This window comes from Mus caroli, unplaced genomic scaffold, assembly GCF_978045245.1.
Source record: "Mus caroli unplaced genomic scaffold, Mus_caroli_1 scaffold_10, whole genome shotgun sequence".
NCBI classification, from domain to species: domain Eukaryota; kingdom Metazoa; phylum Chordata; class Mammalia; order Rodentia; family Muridae; genus Mus; species Mus caroli.
In genome coordinates, this window is record NW_028227265.1 from 5,926,815 (window position 1) to 5,940,814 (window position 14,000).

The 14,000-nt window shown below is 52.7% G+C and overlaps 1 protein-coding gene across 2 annotated transcripts; it reads left to right on the plus strand.

Annotated features, from left to right (window-relative positions):
- Positions 1 to 3,080: 3,080 nt before the first annotated feature.
- On the plus strand, positions 3,081 to 11,959 carry Dbndd1 (dysbindin domain containing 1). Of its 2 annotated transcripts, none has more exons than XM_021169716.2 (4): positions 3,081 to 3,329; positions 7,604 to 7,750; positions 8,353 to 8,493; positions 10,798 to 11,959. In XM_021169716.2, the coding sequence occupies exons 1-4, from the start codon at positions 3,110 to 3,112 to the stop codon at positions 10,953 to 10,955; spliced, it is 666 nt and encodes a 221-aa protein (XP_021025375.2). In that variant the 5' UTR covers positions 3,081 to 3,109; the 3' UTR covers positions 10,956 to 11,959. The 2 variants fall into 2 exon arrangements, with proteins under 2 accessions (XP_021025375.2, XP_085699649.1); XM_085843523.1 differs by lacking the exon at positions 3,081 to 3,329 and adding an exon at positions 3,570 to 3,590.
- Positions 11,960 to 14,000: the final 2,041 nt, after the last annotated feature.

Here is a 14,000-nt window from a genome sequence, read left to right on the forward strand (position 1 = left end):
AGCTACAGTGTATTCATTTATAATAATCAATAAGCATAAGCGAGTTGATTGGAGTTGCTTGGAGCAGGGCTGCACCCTGCATAACAACCACATAAAGGCTCACAACCATCTGCACAGCTGCAGTGTATGCACATACATAAAAAGAAAGAGAAACAAAACAAAGCAAAACAACAACAAAGTGGTCTAGCAGGACAGGGTAGAAGAGAAACCGAAGGGGCAGCAGGTTATGCTTCCCTGCCTGCTTTGGGGATGAAGATCCCACACCCATAAGTGGATGCAGCAGGAGAGAAAGAAAGATTGCTCAGTGGTGGGGATCTGAGGCTCCTAGCAATGAGACTCCCCTGTTTGCTAACCCAACCTCCCAGTGTCCCCCCTCCCAGATTCTTGAAGAATGGCCCTCTGGAAGAACAACACCGAATCCTTGTGAGCGTTCTAACAGTGGCTTATTTGTAGTAAATCTTAACAAAAGTCCAACATAGCCGCCACGCTGTTTGCTGTCAGAGAACTTTAAGGCGAGCCCCACTCATCACTCTCTTCCTGGGAAACTCAAAAGTAGCACCTAGAAGCCCCTGAGCACAGTTAGGTCCGCTGTCGGATGCTGTCGGCAGAGAGCTCAGATTGTCAGCCGGAACATACACAGGTGGACTCTGGGGAGCCTGGTTTTTACAGGAGCCTTCCAAGAAAGCTGGATTTCTTTTCTAAAGACCTAGCCTCAGCAGGGCGTGGTGGCGCACGCCTTTAATCCCAGCACTTGGGAGGCAGAGGCAGGCGGATTTCTGAGTTCGAGGCCAGCCTGGTCTACAAAGTGAGTGCCAGGACAGCCAGGGCTACACAGAGAAACCCTGTCTGGAAAAACCAAAAAAAAAAAAAAAAAAAAAAAAAGACCTAGCCTCGTAAGTTGCACGGTCTCACCTCTCCCACAGTCTACTGTAAGCCAGTGCAGTCACAGGCGCCAACAGCACTGCAGCTTAAAGGTCCTGATGGTACGGTTCTGGAAGAAATGCTTCCAGTGGTTTGGGCTTGTTTGTTGAGGCAGAGTCCATGTAGCCAAGGCTGACCTCAAAGCCATCAAAGCCAAGCCAGACCATCAGCCAAATCAGAGATGAGCTTGAACTGCTCCTCCTGCCTCCACCTGTGAAGCGTCTCCACCTGTGAAGCATTTGGGACAGGTGTATAGCACCACAATTGGCTCCGTGACATTTTAACTGCTTTACCATTTTGGAAAGCACACCCTGCTAATGTCCCAGGTACCGCCGGGCGTGGTGGCGCACGCCTTTAATCCCAGCACTCGGGAGGCAGAGGCAGGCGGATTTCTGAGTTCGAGGCCAGCCTGGTCTACAAAGTGAGTGCCAGGACAGCCAGGGCTATACAGAGAAACCCTGTCTCGAAAAACCTAAAAAAAAAAAAAAAAAAAAAAAAAAAAAAAAAAAAAATGTCCCAGGTACCTAATAGTGGCCTATGCCCAACCCTCTTATTAAAAAAAAAAAAAAAAAGATTTATTTATTGTAAGTACACTGTAGCTGTCTTCAGACACCCCAAAAGAAGGCATCAGATCTTATTAGGGATGGTTGTGAGCCACCATGTGGTTGCTGGGATTTGAACTTAGTGGTCTTAACCGCTGAGCCATCTCTCCAGCCCCCCAAGCTAACCTTATACCCTAATTTTGTCCCAGGGAGGAATGACAAAGGAACGAGCACTGACTCAGCCAGGCCTGGTGGGGTTTCAGAGGGCTTCAACCAGCAGGTGGGTATGTTCCCTTGTTTTGTAAACTAAGAACTATTTAACTTTCTGAAATCGGCCTTCAAGCTTAAAGGCCACAGGCTACCTTGTGTCTACTAGAGCTGGGCAGAAAGCCAGAGCTTTGACTCAGACCCTACTTGACTGAATGAAGCTTTTTGGCTACTGTCCTAGCCATCCATTCTGACGAAGGCAGTACCAACTTATTCCATCGGCTCAAACTCCCTCAGCCTGTTCAGTTATGAATAACTCATCTTCTCTGATAATTTCCTTTGTTGTTTTGTAAAAGTGTAAAAGGATTTGAGATTGGGCCTTCTAACTTCTAGTCCTGAACTGTGCAACCTGGAGAAAGTTGCTGTCTGTCGGTCTCTGTGCCGGGCATCTTTAGATCTCTAGAAGGAGTAAAGAGATACTGTGTATCTTAGTTGGGGTTACAATTTCTGTGAGGAAACACCACGACCAAAACAACTTGGGGAGAGATACATACTCAGCTTACACTTCCACACCACTGTTCATTGGCAAAAGCAGTCAGGACCGGAAGGGAAAGCAGGACAGGACAGGAGGCTGGAGGCAAGAACTGCCACTGAGGCCGCTTCTTCCTCACGATTTACTCAAGCTGTTTTCAAAGAGACGCCTGCCTCTGCCTCTGGAGTGCTGGGATAATTAAAGGTCTGTGGTACCAAGGCCTGGCCTTAGCTTGCTTGCTTATAGAACCCAGGACTACCAGCTTAGGAATAGCACTACCCACAATGGCCTGGCCCTCCCACATCAATAATTAAGAAAATGCCTTACAGCTGAACATTATGGAGGCGTTTTCTTAATTGGGGTTCCCGCCTCTCAGATAACTTCAGCTGTGTTAAGTCGACATAAAATTATATGGCACACTGTGCCATGCAAGCAGGTCTGATGCAGGACTGGTGTTTGGAGATGGGACTCCAACTGTGGGTTATCAATACATCCAAGGCCTCCTTTTTACCAGGTCACCCCCGACTCCGCCTGGACTTGTACTCTCAATATGGATTCAATAGCATTAATCAGGTCCACAATTCCAGGCTTATCAGTTGAGGGTTCTGGGGCTGCTTTGGACCTTCTTGTGGGCACCTCCTCTCCTAACTCTTTTGCCAGGCTCCTCACGTCGCTGGCGCCCCACAAAAGCCCGAGGTTGTGATGGATGGATGGATCGCAGCCAGCGCGCAGCTCAGTGCGCAGGAGCCAGGGAAGCTAGCTGAAGTCGGAGGTCCGCAAAGGGATACGTCCCTGCAGAAGGGTGGGGGGTGGGGGTGGGGGTGGGGTGGGGGTTGTTGTTGGCCGGGTCGGCAGGGGGCGCGCGAGGAGCAGGGCGGGGCTGCACCTGTGCTGCTGGCTGCTGGAGATGGGGAGGGGAGCGGCGCCAGAAGCAGCTGCGCGCCCCGCCCCGCGGGCTCCTCCCCGCCGCCGCGGCCCCTTAGCTGCTGCCCCGATGCGCTGTGCCCGAAGCCCGGACTCAGTAGTCACCAGAGCAGTTGGGGCACCCGGGCTGTCGCCGCCGCTGCCCACACCCCTCGCGGACCCCATTGGCCGCATGGAGTCTCCCGAGGGCGCTGGTCCGGAAGGTGAGTCCGACCCCGGCCCCCAGAACCCAGCAACAAACCGCAGCCCCTCCCTCTGCCCACTAGCCAGCTACTCCCGGGGCCTGGAGACCCGCTGATGCCTTCTGAGCCCGCCCGTCCGACTCAGAGCTAGGGGCGGAGGAGGGGGCCGGGCCAGATCCTTGGAAACGTGCGGGTATCCGGCTCGGCAAACACAGACTGCGTCTCTTTCCCTGCTTTGCGAGCTCCGGGCTCAGGAAGGCTTGCGGACTGCCCTCCAAGGAGGTGACCAGGGGTTGTGTCCTGAGCCCCCTGCCAGCCGAGCCTGGGAGCGGGGGAGGGGCGTGTAGGGGCCGGAGTTAGGGGTCTGGAGAGGCGATTCGTAGGGGCGATGTTACCCGCTGGTTCACGCGTAGGCTTTGTTCGCCCCAGCCGCGATACCAGGAGGAATGACAAGAGGCGGAAGGGGGTCTGGGGCTCCCGACTGAGCTGGGGTTTTGGTGAGGTCATGGCGCATGCACCCGAGCTCTTGGTGCTGCAGGGCAGCGGCCTCCGAGCTGCCCAGCTGCCATATATTTGGAAGGGAAGGTGTAAATGGTGTGCTCCCTCCTCAGCCTCTCCCTGCAGCTGAAGACCCTTGAGGTTAAGATCTTACCGCAGGGTCTGCCCTCCTTGGAGCGTGCCCACAGGCGGGTGGCTGATAATAGAGAGAAAACTTAAAAATCACCCACCCCGCGTCTCAGCTTTCCAGAAAGCTTTTCAGGGATCCATCGCTGTGGGAACTTGGATGTAATCTGAACAATCCATCACTTGCTTAGCCATACCCAACACCTCTAGGATTTCCTGAAGATCCCATCCCAAGGAAACACCAAGTGTCTGAGGATTTGGCCAGCTTGCCATTTCCGCCTGCAGCCCAGCCACACGATGGCTTCTTCTGAAGTCCAAAGGGTTGTCCCGAGGGAGCTGTCCCCAAGCTGCTCCTATGTCTACAGGCGGGGAGCAGTGTCCTGCTTGAAAACCCTTATCCGCCTAAGCGCCAGACACTTTCCAGCCAGTGGGATTGGCTGTGCTTTGTTTTGTTTTTATGGGAGACCAGCGTTCTTGCTATTGACAGTCCCCAGACCCTGGGTCTTCCCAGCACCAGCTCCGTGGGTGCCAGAAGGTAGATGGTTTGGAGAGCAAGGACTTGGCTTGTAGAGCTCAGAGTTATTTTTTGAGCTGTGCGATGTAGGAAACTTGGCCTGTGCCCCTGAGCCTCAGTTAGCATGGCTGTCAATACAGGCAGCCCCCCCCCCCCGCCCCCTTGTATAGGGCAGAGGTTTTTCTTTCTTTCTTTTCTCTGGGGAAAGAAAGAACAAGCCCACAAGCTTAAGCAGAGACGGAGTATGGAGTATGCTGTTTCTGATGTATGCATTACTGGCTGGGGGTGGGGGGCTCAGACGGCCGATTCAGCGAACAAATCCCAACTACCTAACATGAGCTGGTACCATGCCTGCATGTCAGGAGGCAAAAGCCAAGAGGGAATTCTCTCTTGGTGCCTTTAGCATGTTTTCTTGTCTGCATCCTGAGCTAGGGGCTGTGCTTGGTGGGGCTCCCTAAGGGTGACTGTAACGGTAACTTTGTTTTGGAGCATGTGAAACACAAAAAAAGCAGAGCCCAGGAGGATGGAGCTCTGTGTACCATCTCCCAGGCCCACAGCAGGGCTCGCTCATACAGACCTTGCCAGCCTTCCTCTAGTACTCCGCATTAAATCTAGACCTGTTATTCATTAGTAGCCACTGAAGAAACAATCTCCCAAAAGTAAAATCTTTATAATGTATCATTAAGCCAGGGTCTATGTAGCCCTGGCTACCCTGGATTTTGCTATGTAGATCAGGCTTACCCCCACCTCCTTAGTCTAAAGGTGTGTGTACCATCATGCCAAGCCTAATATACAATTTTTAAACCTAAAGAATTTAGGGCCGGGCGTGGTGGCGCACGCCTTTAATCCCAGCACTCGGGAGGCAGAGGCAGGCGGATTTCTGAGTTCGAGGCCAGCCTGGTCTACAAAGTGAGTTCCAGGACAGCCAGGGCTATACAGAGAAACCCTGTCTCGAAAAACCAAAAAAAAAAAAAAAAAGAATTTAGGGGATGGGAAAGGTGTCATTAGGTAGCCCTGGCTGGCCTGGAGTTCGGAGGTCTGCCTGCTGTCAGCTCTTGAGCGCTGGGATTAAAGGCATGCCCCATCATTCCCCAGGTAATAATTTCTTTAAAGCATGGGATCATGGAGCTGAGGCATGTTCATGAGAGTCTAAAAGCTGCTGCCCTCCTTGAGAAGCCCACCTGATGCCTTTGGGCACCAAGTCTCTGCCCCTTCCTCATCTCTTAGGAGGGAGAATATCCCCAGAGTCTAGAGAAACAGGAGGCTGTGGCCCTGCACTGAGAGTAGGCATGGGGTCTCAGCATCCTTAAAAGACTGCACTGAGCCGGGCGTTGGTGGTGCACGCCTTTAATCCCAGCACTCAGGAGGCAGAGGCAGGCGGATTTCTGAGTTCGAGGCCAGCCTGGTCTACAGAGTGAGTTCCAGGACAGCCAGGGCTACACAGAGAAACCCTGTCTCGAAAAACCAAAAAAAAAAAAAAAAAAAAAAAAAAAAAAAAAAAAAAGACTGCACTGATGGTACAGATTCAGGGGGAGAGATGCTGGGGAAATGGGCTCAGGTGACCCTTACCTCTGTGATCATCACTCCCAGCTGGTGGGCCACTCTGTTTACATATTCATGTCATTAATTGTTCCCTTGTTCAGTGGTGTAAAAAGTGGCCCGGCCTTGGGAGCACAGCAAGAAACATGAGATTGAGGCCTAGTTTCTAAGTCACAAATGTGCTAGAACTAGGGCATCAGCAAAGCTGCTGTGATCAGTCAGTCTTTAGGAAGCCTGGCAGGCCGGGAAGTCGGCACTCCCAATCTCCATCCACAGCCTAGGGCAGCAGCAACAGCAGCCGCCCCCTAATGGAGGTTGTATGGGACCAGAGCCAAGGGTCACTGTGGAACCCTCTCCAGGCACCAGACCCCATGAGATCCACACTCCCCCTCTGCCTTTTGCATCTGATAGGGGAAAGTGTTCACGGATGCTCCAGCCCCACATCTGCTGCCAACACATCTCATTAGGAAAGGCAGCCTAGCCTGACATGCAGCTGTCAGGGCCTGGGCTGTGGCCGCCTCAGTTCAAACCTTGCTCAGGGAAGCAGCTGCCCTTAGTGTGTTCAGTGTTCATCACCCAGGGCTGCCAAAAATAATCCACGGGACACTTGTGCATCTCAGCACAGATCACGGGTCACACTGGGATGTCATCCACCTGGGTCCACACTGCAGGTGGGGGTCAGACACATTGTGAAGGACCTAGAAACCAGAGAGGGAAGTTGGAGTCTGGGAAGAGCTCACTGGGAAAAGGGCAGGGAGACAGGAACGTGGTTCTCTCCTCTCTGGGAAGATGATGGTTAAGTCAGGGGACAGGCACAACATTGGGATCTCTGGTGGGGTGTGGGGAATGGTGAGGAGGCTGCTGGGGGAAGGGATGCCATGGGAAGGGAGATGACAGGTATCTGCTAAGAGAGCTAAACTACCCCATGGGAGGAGATACGTGTGTCCAGCACCCCACTGGGTGATGGCTCCAGGCACTGGAAAGAAAGTGCTAGTGTGGGACCGAGCAGTCTGCAGATCCCAGAGGGACGCCTGCTCTCCAACAGAAAGCTGTTAAATAAGGGAGACAAGCAATTCCTGTTTTGAAAAGAACCTTCAGTAAACCACAGTGGGGCTGGTGTGTGTGTGTGTGTGTGTGTGTGTGTGTGTAGGTGGGTGTGTGGATGGGGTAGACAGCAAGGCTGCTGCTTCTTGCTCCGCTTCTTTTCCATTTGAACTCAAACACTCCACAGGGTTTCTATAAGTCAGTCAGGGCCCAGAAGAAAGGCAGGAACCCACAAGTGACTAATAAACATACCGTAACTAGACAAGCTGTGGTGTGGCAGACAGCGGAGCCCGATGCTGGCAAACCTGATGTAGAGTTCCCAGACCAAGCACCCTGGAGCTGCAGTGCTGAGTGGTCTGTCTGTCCCTCCATCCAGCTGACAGACACCTTTGCCCAGTCACCCAGGAAGGACAGCTTAAAAGGAAGCAGCCGCATATCTCTGCTTCTTTGTGGCCATGAAATGGAACCCCTCGTCATGGTGAGGGCCTTGGGTTCCTCCCTACTTGCCACAGCCCCATCCTGGAGGGATGTGGGGTCCCATGAGTGTGGAGGTAACACTGTATCTTGGTTACAGAGATCGTTAAGGACGTCAAGGTACCACAGGCTGCCCTGAGTGTTCCAGCTCATGAGACGGGGGACACGTGCCATACACCTGTGGCAGAGGAGGAGGTTGGCATCCCGATACCAGCACCAGGGTTCCTACAGGTCACGGAGAGGAGGCGTAAGTATCACTGACCATCCAGCCAGCCAGCAGCCTGAGTGTGAGAGGCGGCAGTCCTGCCCCGTGAATGCAAGTGTGCTTGCAGTTGTCCCGTCTGCAGAATGGAGGCGCTGAGAAAGCTCTCTGGTCTAGAGTGTGCAAAGCCACCTGGGGAACTGAGTCTGCCTGGTCTTGTCCAGTACTGGCTTTACAGGAAGTGCCAGTTCTGGGAATGGCTCAATGGGTAAACTGCTTGCTCTGCAAGCTTAAGGACCCCAGTTCAGATCCCCAGCCCTCCTGTAGGAAAAAACTAGGCATGGCAGTACGTGCTTTTATATAAGCCCTGCACCGAGGAGACAGAAATGAGAATCCTTGGAACTTCTTGACCAGCCAGCCAGTCTAGACAAACTGGTTATATGAGTCCCCATCTCAAAAGGTACAGCAGGGAAGGAAGTTAAGACCCCCGTCGGCCTCTGGCCTGCATGCATGCACATACGCGTATGAAAGCATACATGAATACCTAAAGTGCCAGGTCACCCGTGGGTTCTGTGCAAAGAGGTCCCTAAGGCTCCTGGTAGCTTCTAGTGGGACTAAGAGGTGCCTGTGTCTCCTGGAACCCCTAGAGCCTCTGAGCAGCGTCTCCTCTCTGGAGGTCCACTTCGATCTCCTGGACCTCACTGAGCTGACAGACATGTCTGACCAGGAGTTGGCCGAGGTCTTTGCGGACTCCGATGACGAAAACCTTGCCACTGAGTCACCAGCAGGTGAGGCTGCACGCTGGCTTGAGGGAAAAAAGGCATAAAGGGGGTGCTCTGGGGATGTCCTGGGCCCCCTGGGCCCCTCAGATCCCTACTTAGAAAGACACCGTTTTTACCCAACTGTGTATAGTACTTGTCCTCGCTTATACTTTGCATTGCTATGCCCCTATCTACCTCCCCTCAACTTCTACAAATGAGCCAAATGAGAATATAACTTACTAAGTGTGGACTTTAAGTTAAGCTAAGCACAAGGCAGGGGCATTCACCAACCTGGGCCCCTCACCCCTTGAGTGGCTTCTCCTCAGGAGAGGAGGAGGTGCTATCATCTGGAGCGGGCTGTGTGGGTGAGACCCCAGTCTTCCATCCTTCCATCCTCTCCTAAGCCCTATGTCAGCAAGATATGTTGTAACCCCCGTGGCCAGAACACAAGGTTTGCCACAAATGCTTCAGTCCTTCCGTTTTGTTTTGTTTTGTGAGACAGGGTTTCTCTGTGTAGCCTTGGATATCCTGGAACGAACTCTGTAGACCAGGCTGGCCTCGAACTCAGAAATCCGCCTACCTCTGTCTCCCAAGTGCTGGGATTAACGGCGTGCGTCACCACTGCCCAACTTGTTTCTGCTTTTTGAAATCCGGTTTCTGTGAAGCCCTGGCTGTCCTTGAACTCACTCTGTAGACCAGGCTGGCCTCAAACTCAAGAGACCTACCTGCCTCTGCCTCCTGGGTGTTGGGAAGAAAGGCTTACACTAACATGCCTGGCTCAGTGTTCTTTTGTTTTTTGTTTTTAAAGACATGGTCTCAGCCAGGTAGCAGTGACACATACCTTTAATCCCAGCACTTGGGAGGCCGAAGCAGGCAGGTCTCCCAAGTTTAAGGCCAGCCTGATCTTCGGGTGAGCTCCAGGACAACCAGAACTACAAAGAAACTCTGTCTTTAACAAAGACATGGTGTCATCGAATGTTAGTTGTTCATGTTTGATCCCAGCACTTGGGAGACAGAAATAGAATCCTGAGTTCGAGGCCAACCTGTACTAGAGTGAGTTTCAGGATAGCCAAGGCCACACAGTGAAATTCTGTCTTAAAAAAAAAAAAAAAGAATCTCAGTATGTAGCCCCTGGTTGACTTCTCTTTTTAGACCAAAGTGGCTTCAAACTCGGAGATCCAACTGCCTCTGCCTCCCAGTGCTGGGATCAGAGTCCCACACCTGGCCTTCCAACAGTGACGGATCTTCAGACCCCCACTTTGTGCTACGTGGTAGGAAAAGCAAAGGAGCTAAGCCCCACCCCGCCGGCCACAGCTTCTCCCACGCCCAAGTCAAGACAGGCGCGCATGACCCGGATTAGGGCCTATACTGTATGCCAAGGGCCCGAAGAAAGTCACCGTTCCTTTCTCTTCTGAGACGTGGTCTTACCATGCAGTCGGGCTGGCCTGGAACTCGCTCTGTAGACCAGGTTGGCCTGAAATTCAGATCTGCCTGCCTCTGCCTCTCAATTGCTAGGAGATCAACATTCTTATGAAAGGCACCACCAGTCCCAGTGAGGACTCTGCCAGCTCACGTGCTTCTGGAGGTTGGTGGAGTGGACTCCATGTATCCAGGGAGCTGTGGGCTCTGAGATAAGACAGCAGCATGAAGGTGGACCCCAGCTCCCTCTTGTGGGTTCCCGTCCCAGCTCTCCTGCAGAATGGAGTCTAACTTTATCTGGTGACACCCCTTGTTAGCTCTGCCTTCCCCTCCAGCCTGCATGTGTATGCTGAGTCAGGAGATGGCCGGTGACATCTGTGGCCAGGCAGGCAGAGTGGAAGCCCAAATCCTAGCCCCAAACTGCCTGCACCCTGGACAGCAGCTGAGGTCTCATGATGGGACAGACACTGTCAGCCTTACAGGGCTGCAAGATATATTAAGCTACTTAGGAAGTCAGGGATTTGGTAGTGGCCTGTCAATATGGGGGATAGGGCAGAGAGTCTCAAGACTTGAGCCAGACATAGTGGTGCATGGCCTTAATTCCAGCATTCAGGAAGCAGAGGCAGGTGGATCTCTGATTTTGAGGCCAGTCCAGTCTTTGTAGTAAGTTCCAGGCCACCAAAGCTGGATAGCAAGACCCTGTCTCAAAAAACAGTGAGAGAAAAAAAAAAGCCCAGTGACTCCTAGGGACATCAGAAAAGTCCCTGCATATCCTATAAACAGTGCAGTGGCAGACACCCAGGCCTATGTGCACCCAGAAACCACGCAGCTGAGACTGGCAGAGCCACAAGGTGGAGACTCAGTCCCCCATCTTACTGAATTCTTGACTGTACCTTTCTGTGTTTTCACCAGGTCTGCACCCACTATCTCGAGCCAGCTGCCTACGTTCGCCATCCTGGACGAAAACAAGGGCGGAGCAGAACCGTGAGAAGCAGCCCCCCAGTGACCCAGAGCGGCAAGGGACAATTGTGGACACATTCCTCACTGTGGGGGAGCCCAAGGAAGATTAGCCGGTTGGTTTCCTCCTGCTCCGGAGTTGCTGAAGGGCTGGCGGACTACCATAATGGCACCATAGGACAGCACTGGCACAGAGGCCCTCTGCCAACTCCAAGACTCCAGCCATCGCCCCTGAGAATGTGTCAAAGTCCAGGTGCCAGGCTTAGGCCCTTGGGTGCTTTAGCACAAGCACAGCCCAGTGCCCTTCGGTCCAGCTGGTTCCTGGTCCCTGAATCAGGGACAACACTGAATGGAGTCTCTGCCTTGGGATGAGAGAAGGAACGGACAGCAGTGACCTGGGGCTTGTCAAAACTTGTCTCTAGGACAAGACTTTCTGTCTCTTCTGATTCCAAATAGGTTCAAAGGGATCCAATCCAAGCCCATGAGCTGCCTAGGAACCCATAGGGGTTTATCTCCAACATCAGTGAGCTCAAAAGCCCAAAGTAGATTCAGTGGCAGGTCAAGGGCTGGCTCTGCTGTTAAGCCAAGTGGCAGTGGTGGGTGTTACTTTCCTAAGATTTCCACCTTGACTGAAAATTTTACACCCTTCCTCTGCCCTCGGAGGCATCACTGTTTGTAGTCTCTGCCCCAGGTCTGCTCTGCTTGTCCCGTGGGTGTGACAGTTCAAAGGCTGAAAAGCTACCCCAGGTCTTCCTTAGTTCAGAACATCCAACCTCAGTGACGACTTCCAGGTTGCTCGGAAGGACAGAGTGCCACCTCCCCAGTCCTGTGGCTGTCAGAGGGGCACACTGTGTATCCTCCACACCCCATTGCCTAGCCTGACCGCCCACACATCCTGCCCAATGTTCGGTTGGGAGGCTCTGACACTCTGGATCTGTCTCGGGAGCAGCTGAGGGGTGACAGGAACAACCTAGCCACCCACTGTGCTGTGAGATGCTAGGCACTCGGTTTAGACTCTCGACGTTCCTTTCATGTGCACAAAGACAAACACACTGGCTGCTCTGACCACGAATCAAAGACGGTTTTGAAATAAAAGTTTAGTTGCTTTTTGTCCCCAGGTTGACCTGCCCGCTGCCCACCATCTTCTGAGGAGGACAAGGCTTTTGATTTTCATTTGCAGTGAATGCTACCAGGGAGAAAATGCCCTGGGCTTCTGCTGGAGGCAGGAGCTGCATCCAGGAGGCTCCTCTTCAGAGCCCCCCTGCCTCTGCACTGCTGACCCCCAAATGTGGGTTATTTCTGCCTGTCTCCCGAAATGAAAACCAACCCTAGTTTCCAAGGGATACAGCCCAGCAGCTGCCTTTTCATCTCCAGGTAGCCTTGGCCACACTCCAGCTTGCCAGGGTCTTACCCTCGCCATCCACCCTTCCTGCTGCAGCTTCCACAGGGCACAGTTACAGAGTGGGATTAAAGTATCCCCGTCATCTTTGGACCTCTGGTCCCTCTAGATGGTATCACAGTGCCATGGGAGCTCTGCTGTGCCGTTCCAGGCTGTGCTTATTTGAGCTGCATTTTAGGGACAAGTGCCCTGGATTTCTAGCCCCTAAGTTAATACAACAAAAGGAATCACTAAGAAAATCCTGCCCTGCCAACTCTTCCAGTCAACAGAGGTGGTCTGAGCTGAAGGAGCACTCTGCCCAGAAGCAACAGGGGGAGCCCAAACCTTGCTACTTAACCACTGGAATGAGGTGAACATAAAAGCCAGCCAGGCCTGACCACTTCTGGAGGCTTGGGGCAGCCAGGTCTACCGTGTGCATTTTATGGGAATGGTGTGGTTTCTGGCAAATTCTAAGCACCCTTATCCCTGCCCCTTTTCTAGAAGGGAGGTGGCAGAGACCCTGGCTACCCTCGCTGCTCTCACTGAGCAGGAAAGGATGCTCAGCTCGAAGGTCCCTGACCTCTAGCACTCTCAGGTCAGCACAGCAGGTGGAACAGCGCCAGCGTGGGGTTCCCTGATCTGTCTAGAAATGCTGTGACACACCCATGAGTCGCATAAAATAGATGAGATTCCATTGGTAAGGAGAGCAAGAAAGAGGATGTTACAGCTCTTAAACCAGCAGCTTGTGAAAGACAAGAGTATGTGAGTGTTGGGGCACACCTGGATACATACATACAAACGTACATACAGGCAAAACTCCCATACACATACAATTAGAAATAATTTTTTAAAAAGTTCAATAATGTACACTTTACAAACAGTAAAAATTGAAAGTATCTGTCCCCTGATGACATCTCTGAGGCGAGCGTGACAGTTTAGAGAATGTGAGATGCCATGCACACCCATATAGTCTTTACATCCAGCCAATGCACCCAGCCCGCCCAATCTGGCCTTTAGCCGGGCCCCGAAGAGAAGGACAGGCCTCCACTGTCCTGGCCAGGCACCCGGGAAGCTATGGCATCAGCTGAAAGGCAGGAGGGTCAGTAGCATGCCTGTGCACAAGCTCCGCATTGTTCACATAACAGCCAGGATAAAGGTAAGCCTGCAATCCCAGCAACTGGGCAGGCAGAGACGGGAGGATCCCTGGGGCTCGCTGGCCTGCAAACGCAGCCAGACTCAATACAAGACTCCATCTAAAAAACAAGGTAGGCTGGGTGGCAAGATGGCTCAGTGGGTAGAGGCACCTTCTGCCAAGCCTGATGATCTCAGGAACCCACACAGTGGAGAGCCCCGACTCCAGAGGTTGTCCTGTGCCCTACGCATGTGCACCATGGTGCGTGTGTATTTGTAGACATGCGTGTGCAGATATAAGCACAAATAAGTGGAAAACAGAGATAGAAAGCAGTTGAGGAAGATATACTATCACGTGCATACACAAACGCTTTTACAAAGTCAAGAGAGCAAGTGGATTCCTCCCAAGGGCCACGGGCAGCCCCGACGCAGGCTATTGCAGCGGATGGTGCAGCCCTGAGATCTGTGACCCCCCCTCCCCCGAAACCTGGAGGAAGTCCACAACAACATTCAGGGAACCCAAAGCTCCACTCCAAGCACTCGGCTCTCACAGAGCAGGCCTCGCCACAGCCCAGATTAACAGGAAAGAGAGGCCTCTTTCAGCCCAAGGAGGCTTGGCGTTCCAAAGCCCTCCCCATGCACCAGAGCC

Coding starts and splice junctions, on each gene's coding strand:
- Dbndd1 (XM_021169716.2), top strand. CDS start 3,110: ATGGGGAGGGGAGCGGCGCCAGAAGCAGCTGCGCGCCCCGCCCCGCGG. Junction 3,330..7,603: donor CGAGGGCGCTGGTCCGGAAG/GTGAGTCCGACC, acceptor TCTTGGTTACAG/AGATCGTTAAGGACGTCAAG. Junction 8,494..10,797: donor TGCCACTGAGTCACCAGCAG/GTGAGGCTGCAC, acceptor TGTTTTCACCAG/GTCTGCACCCACTATCTCGA.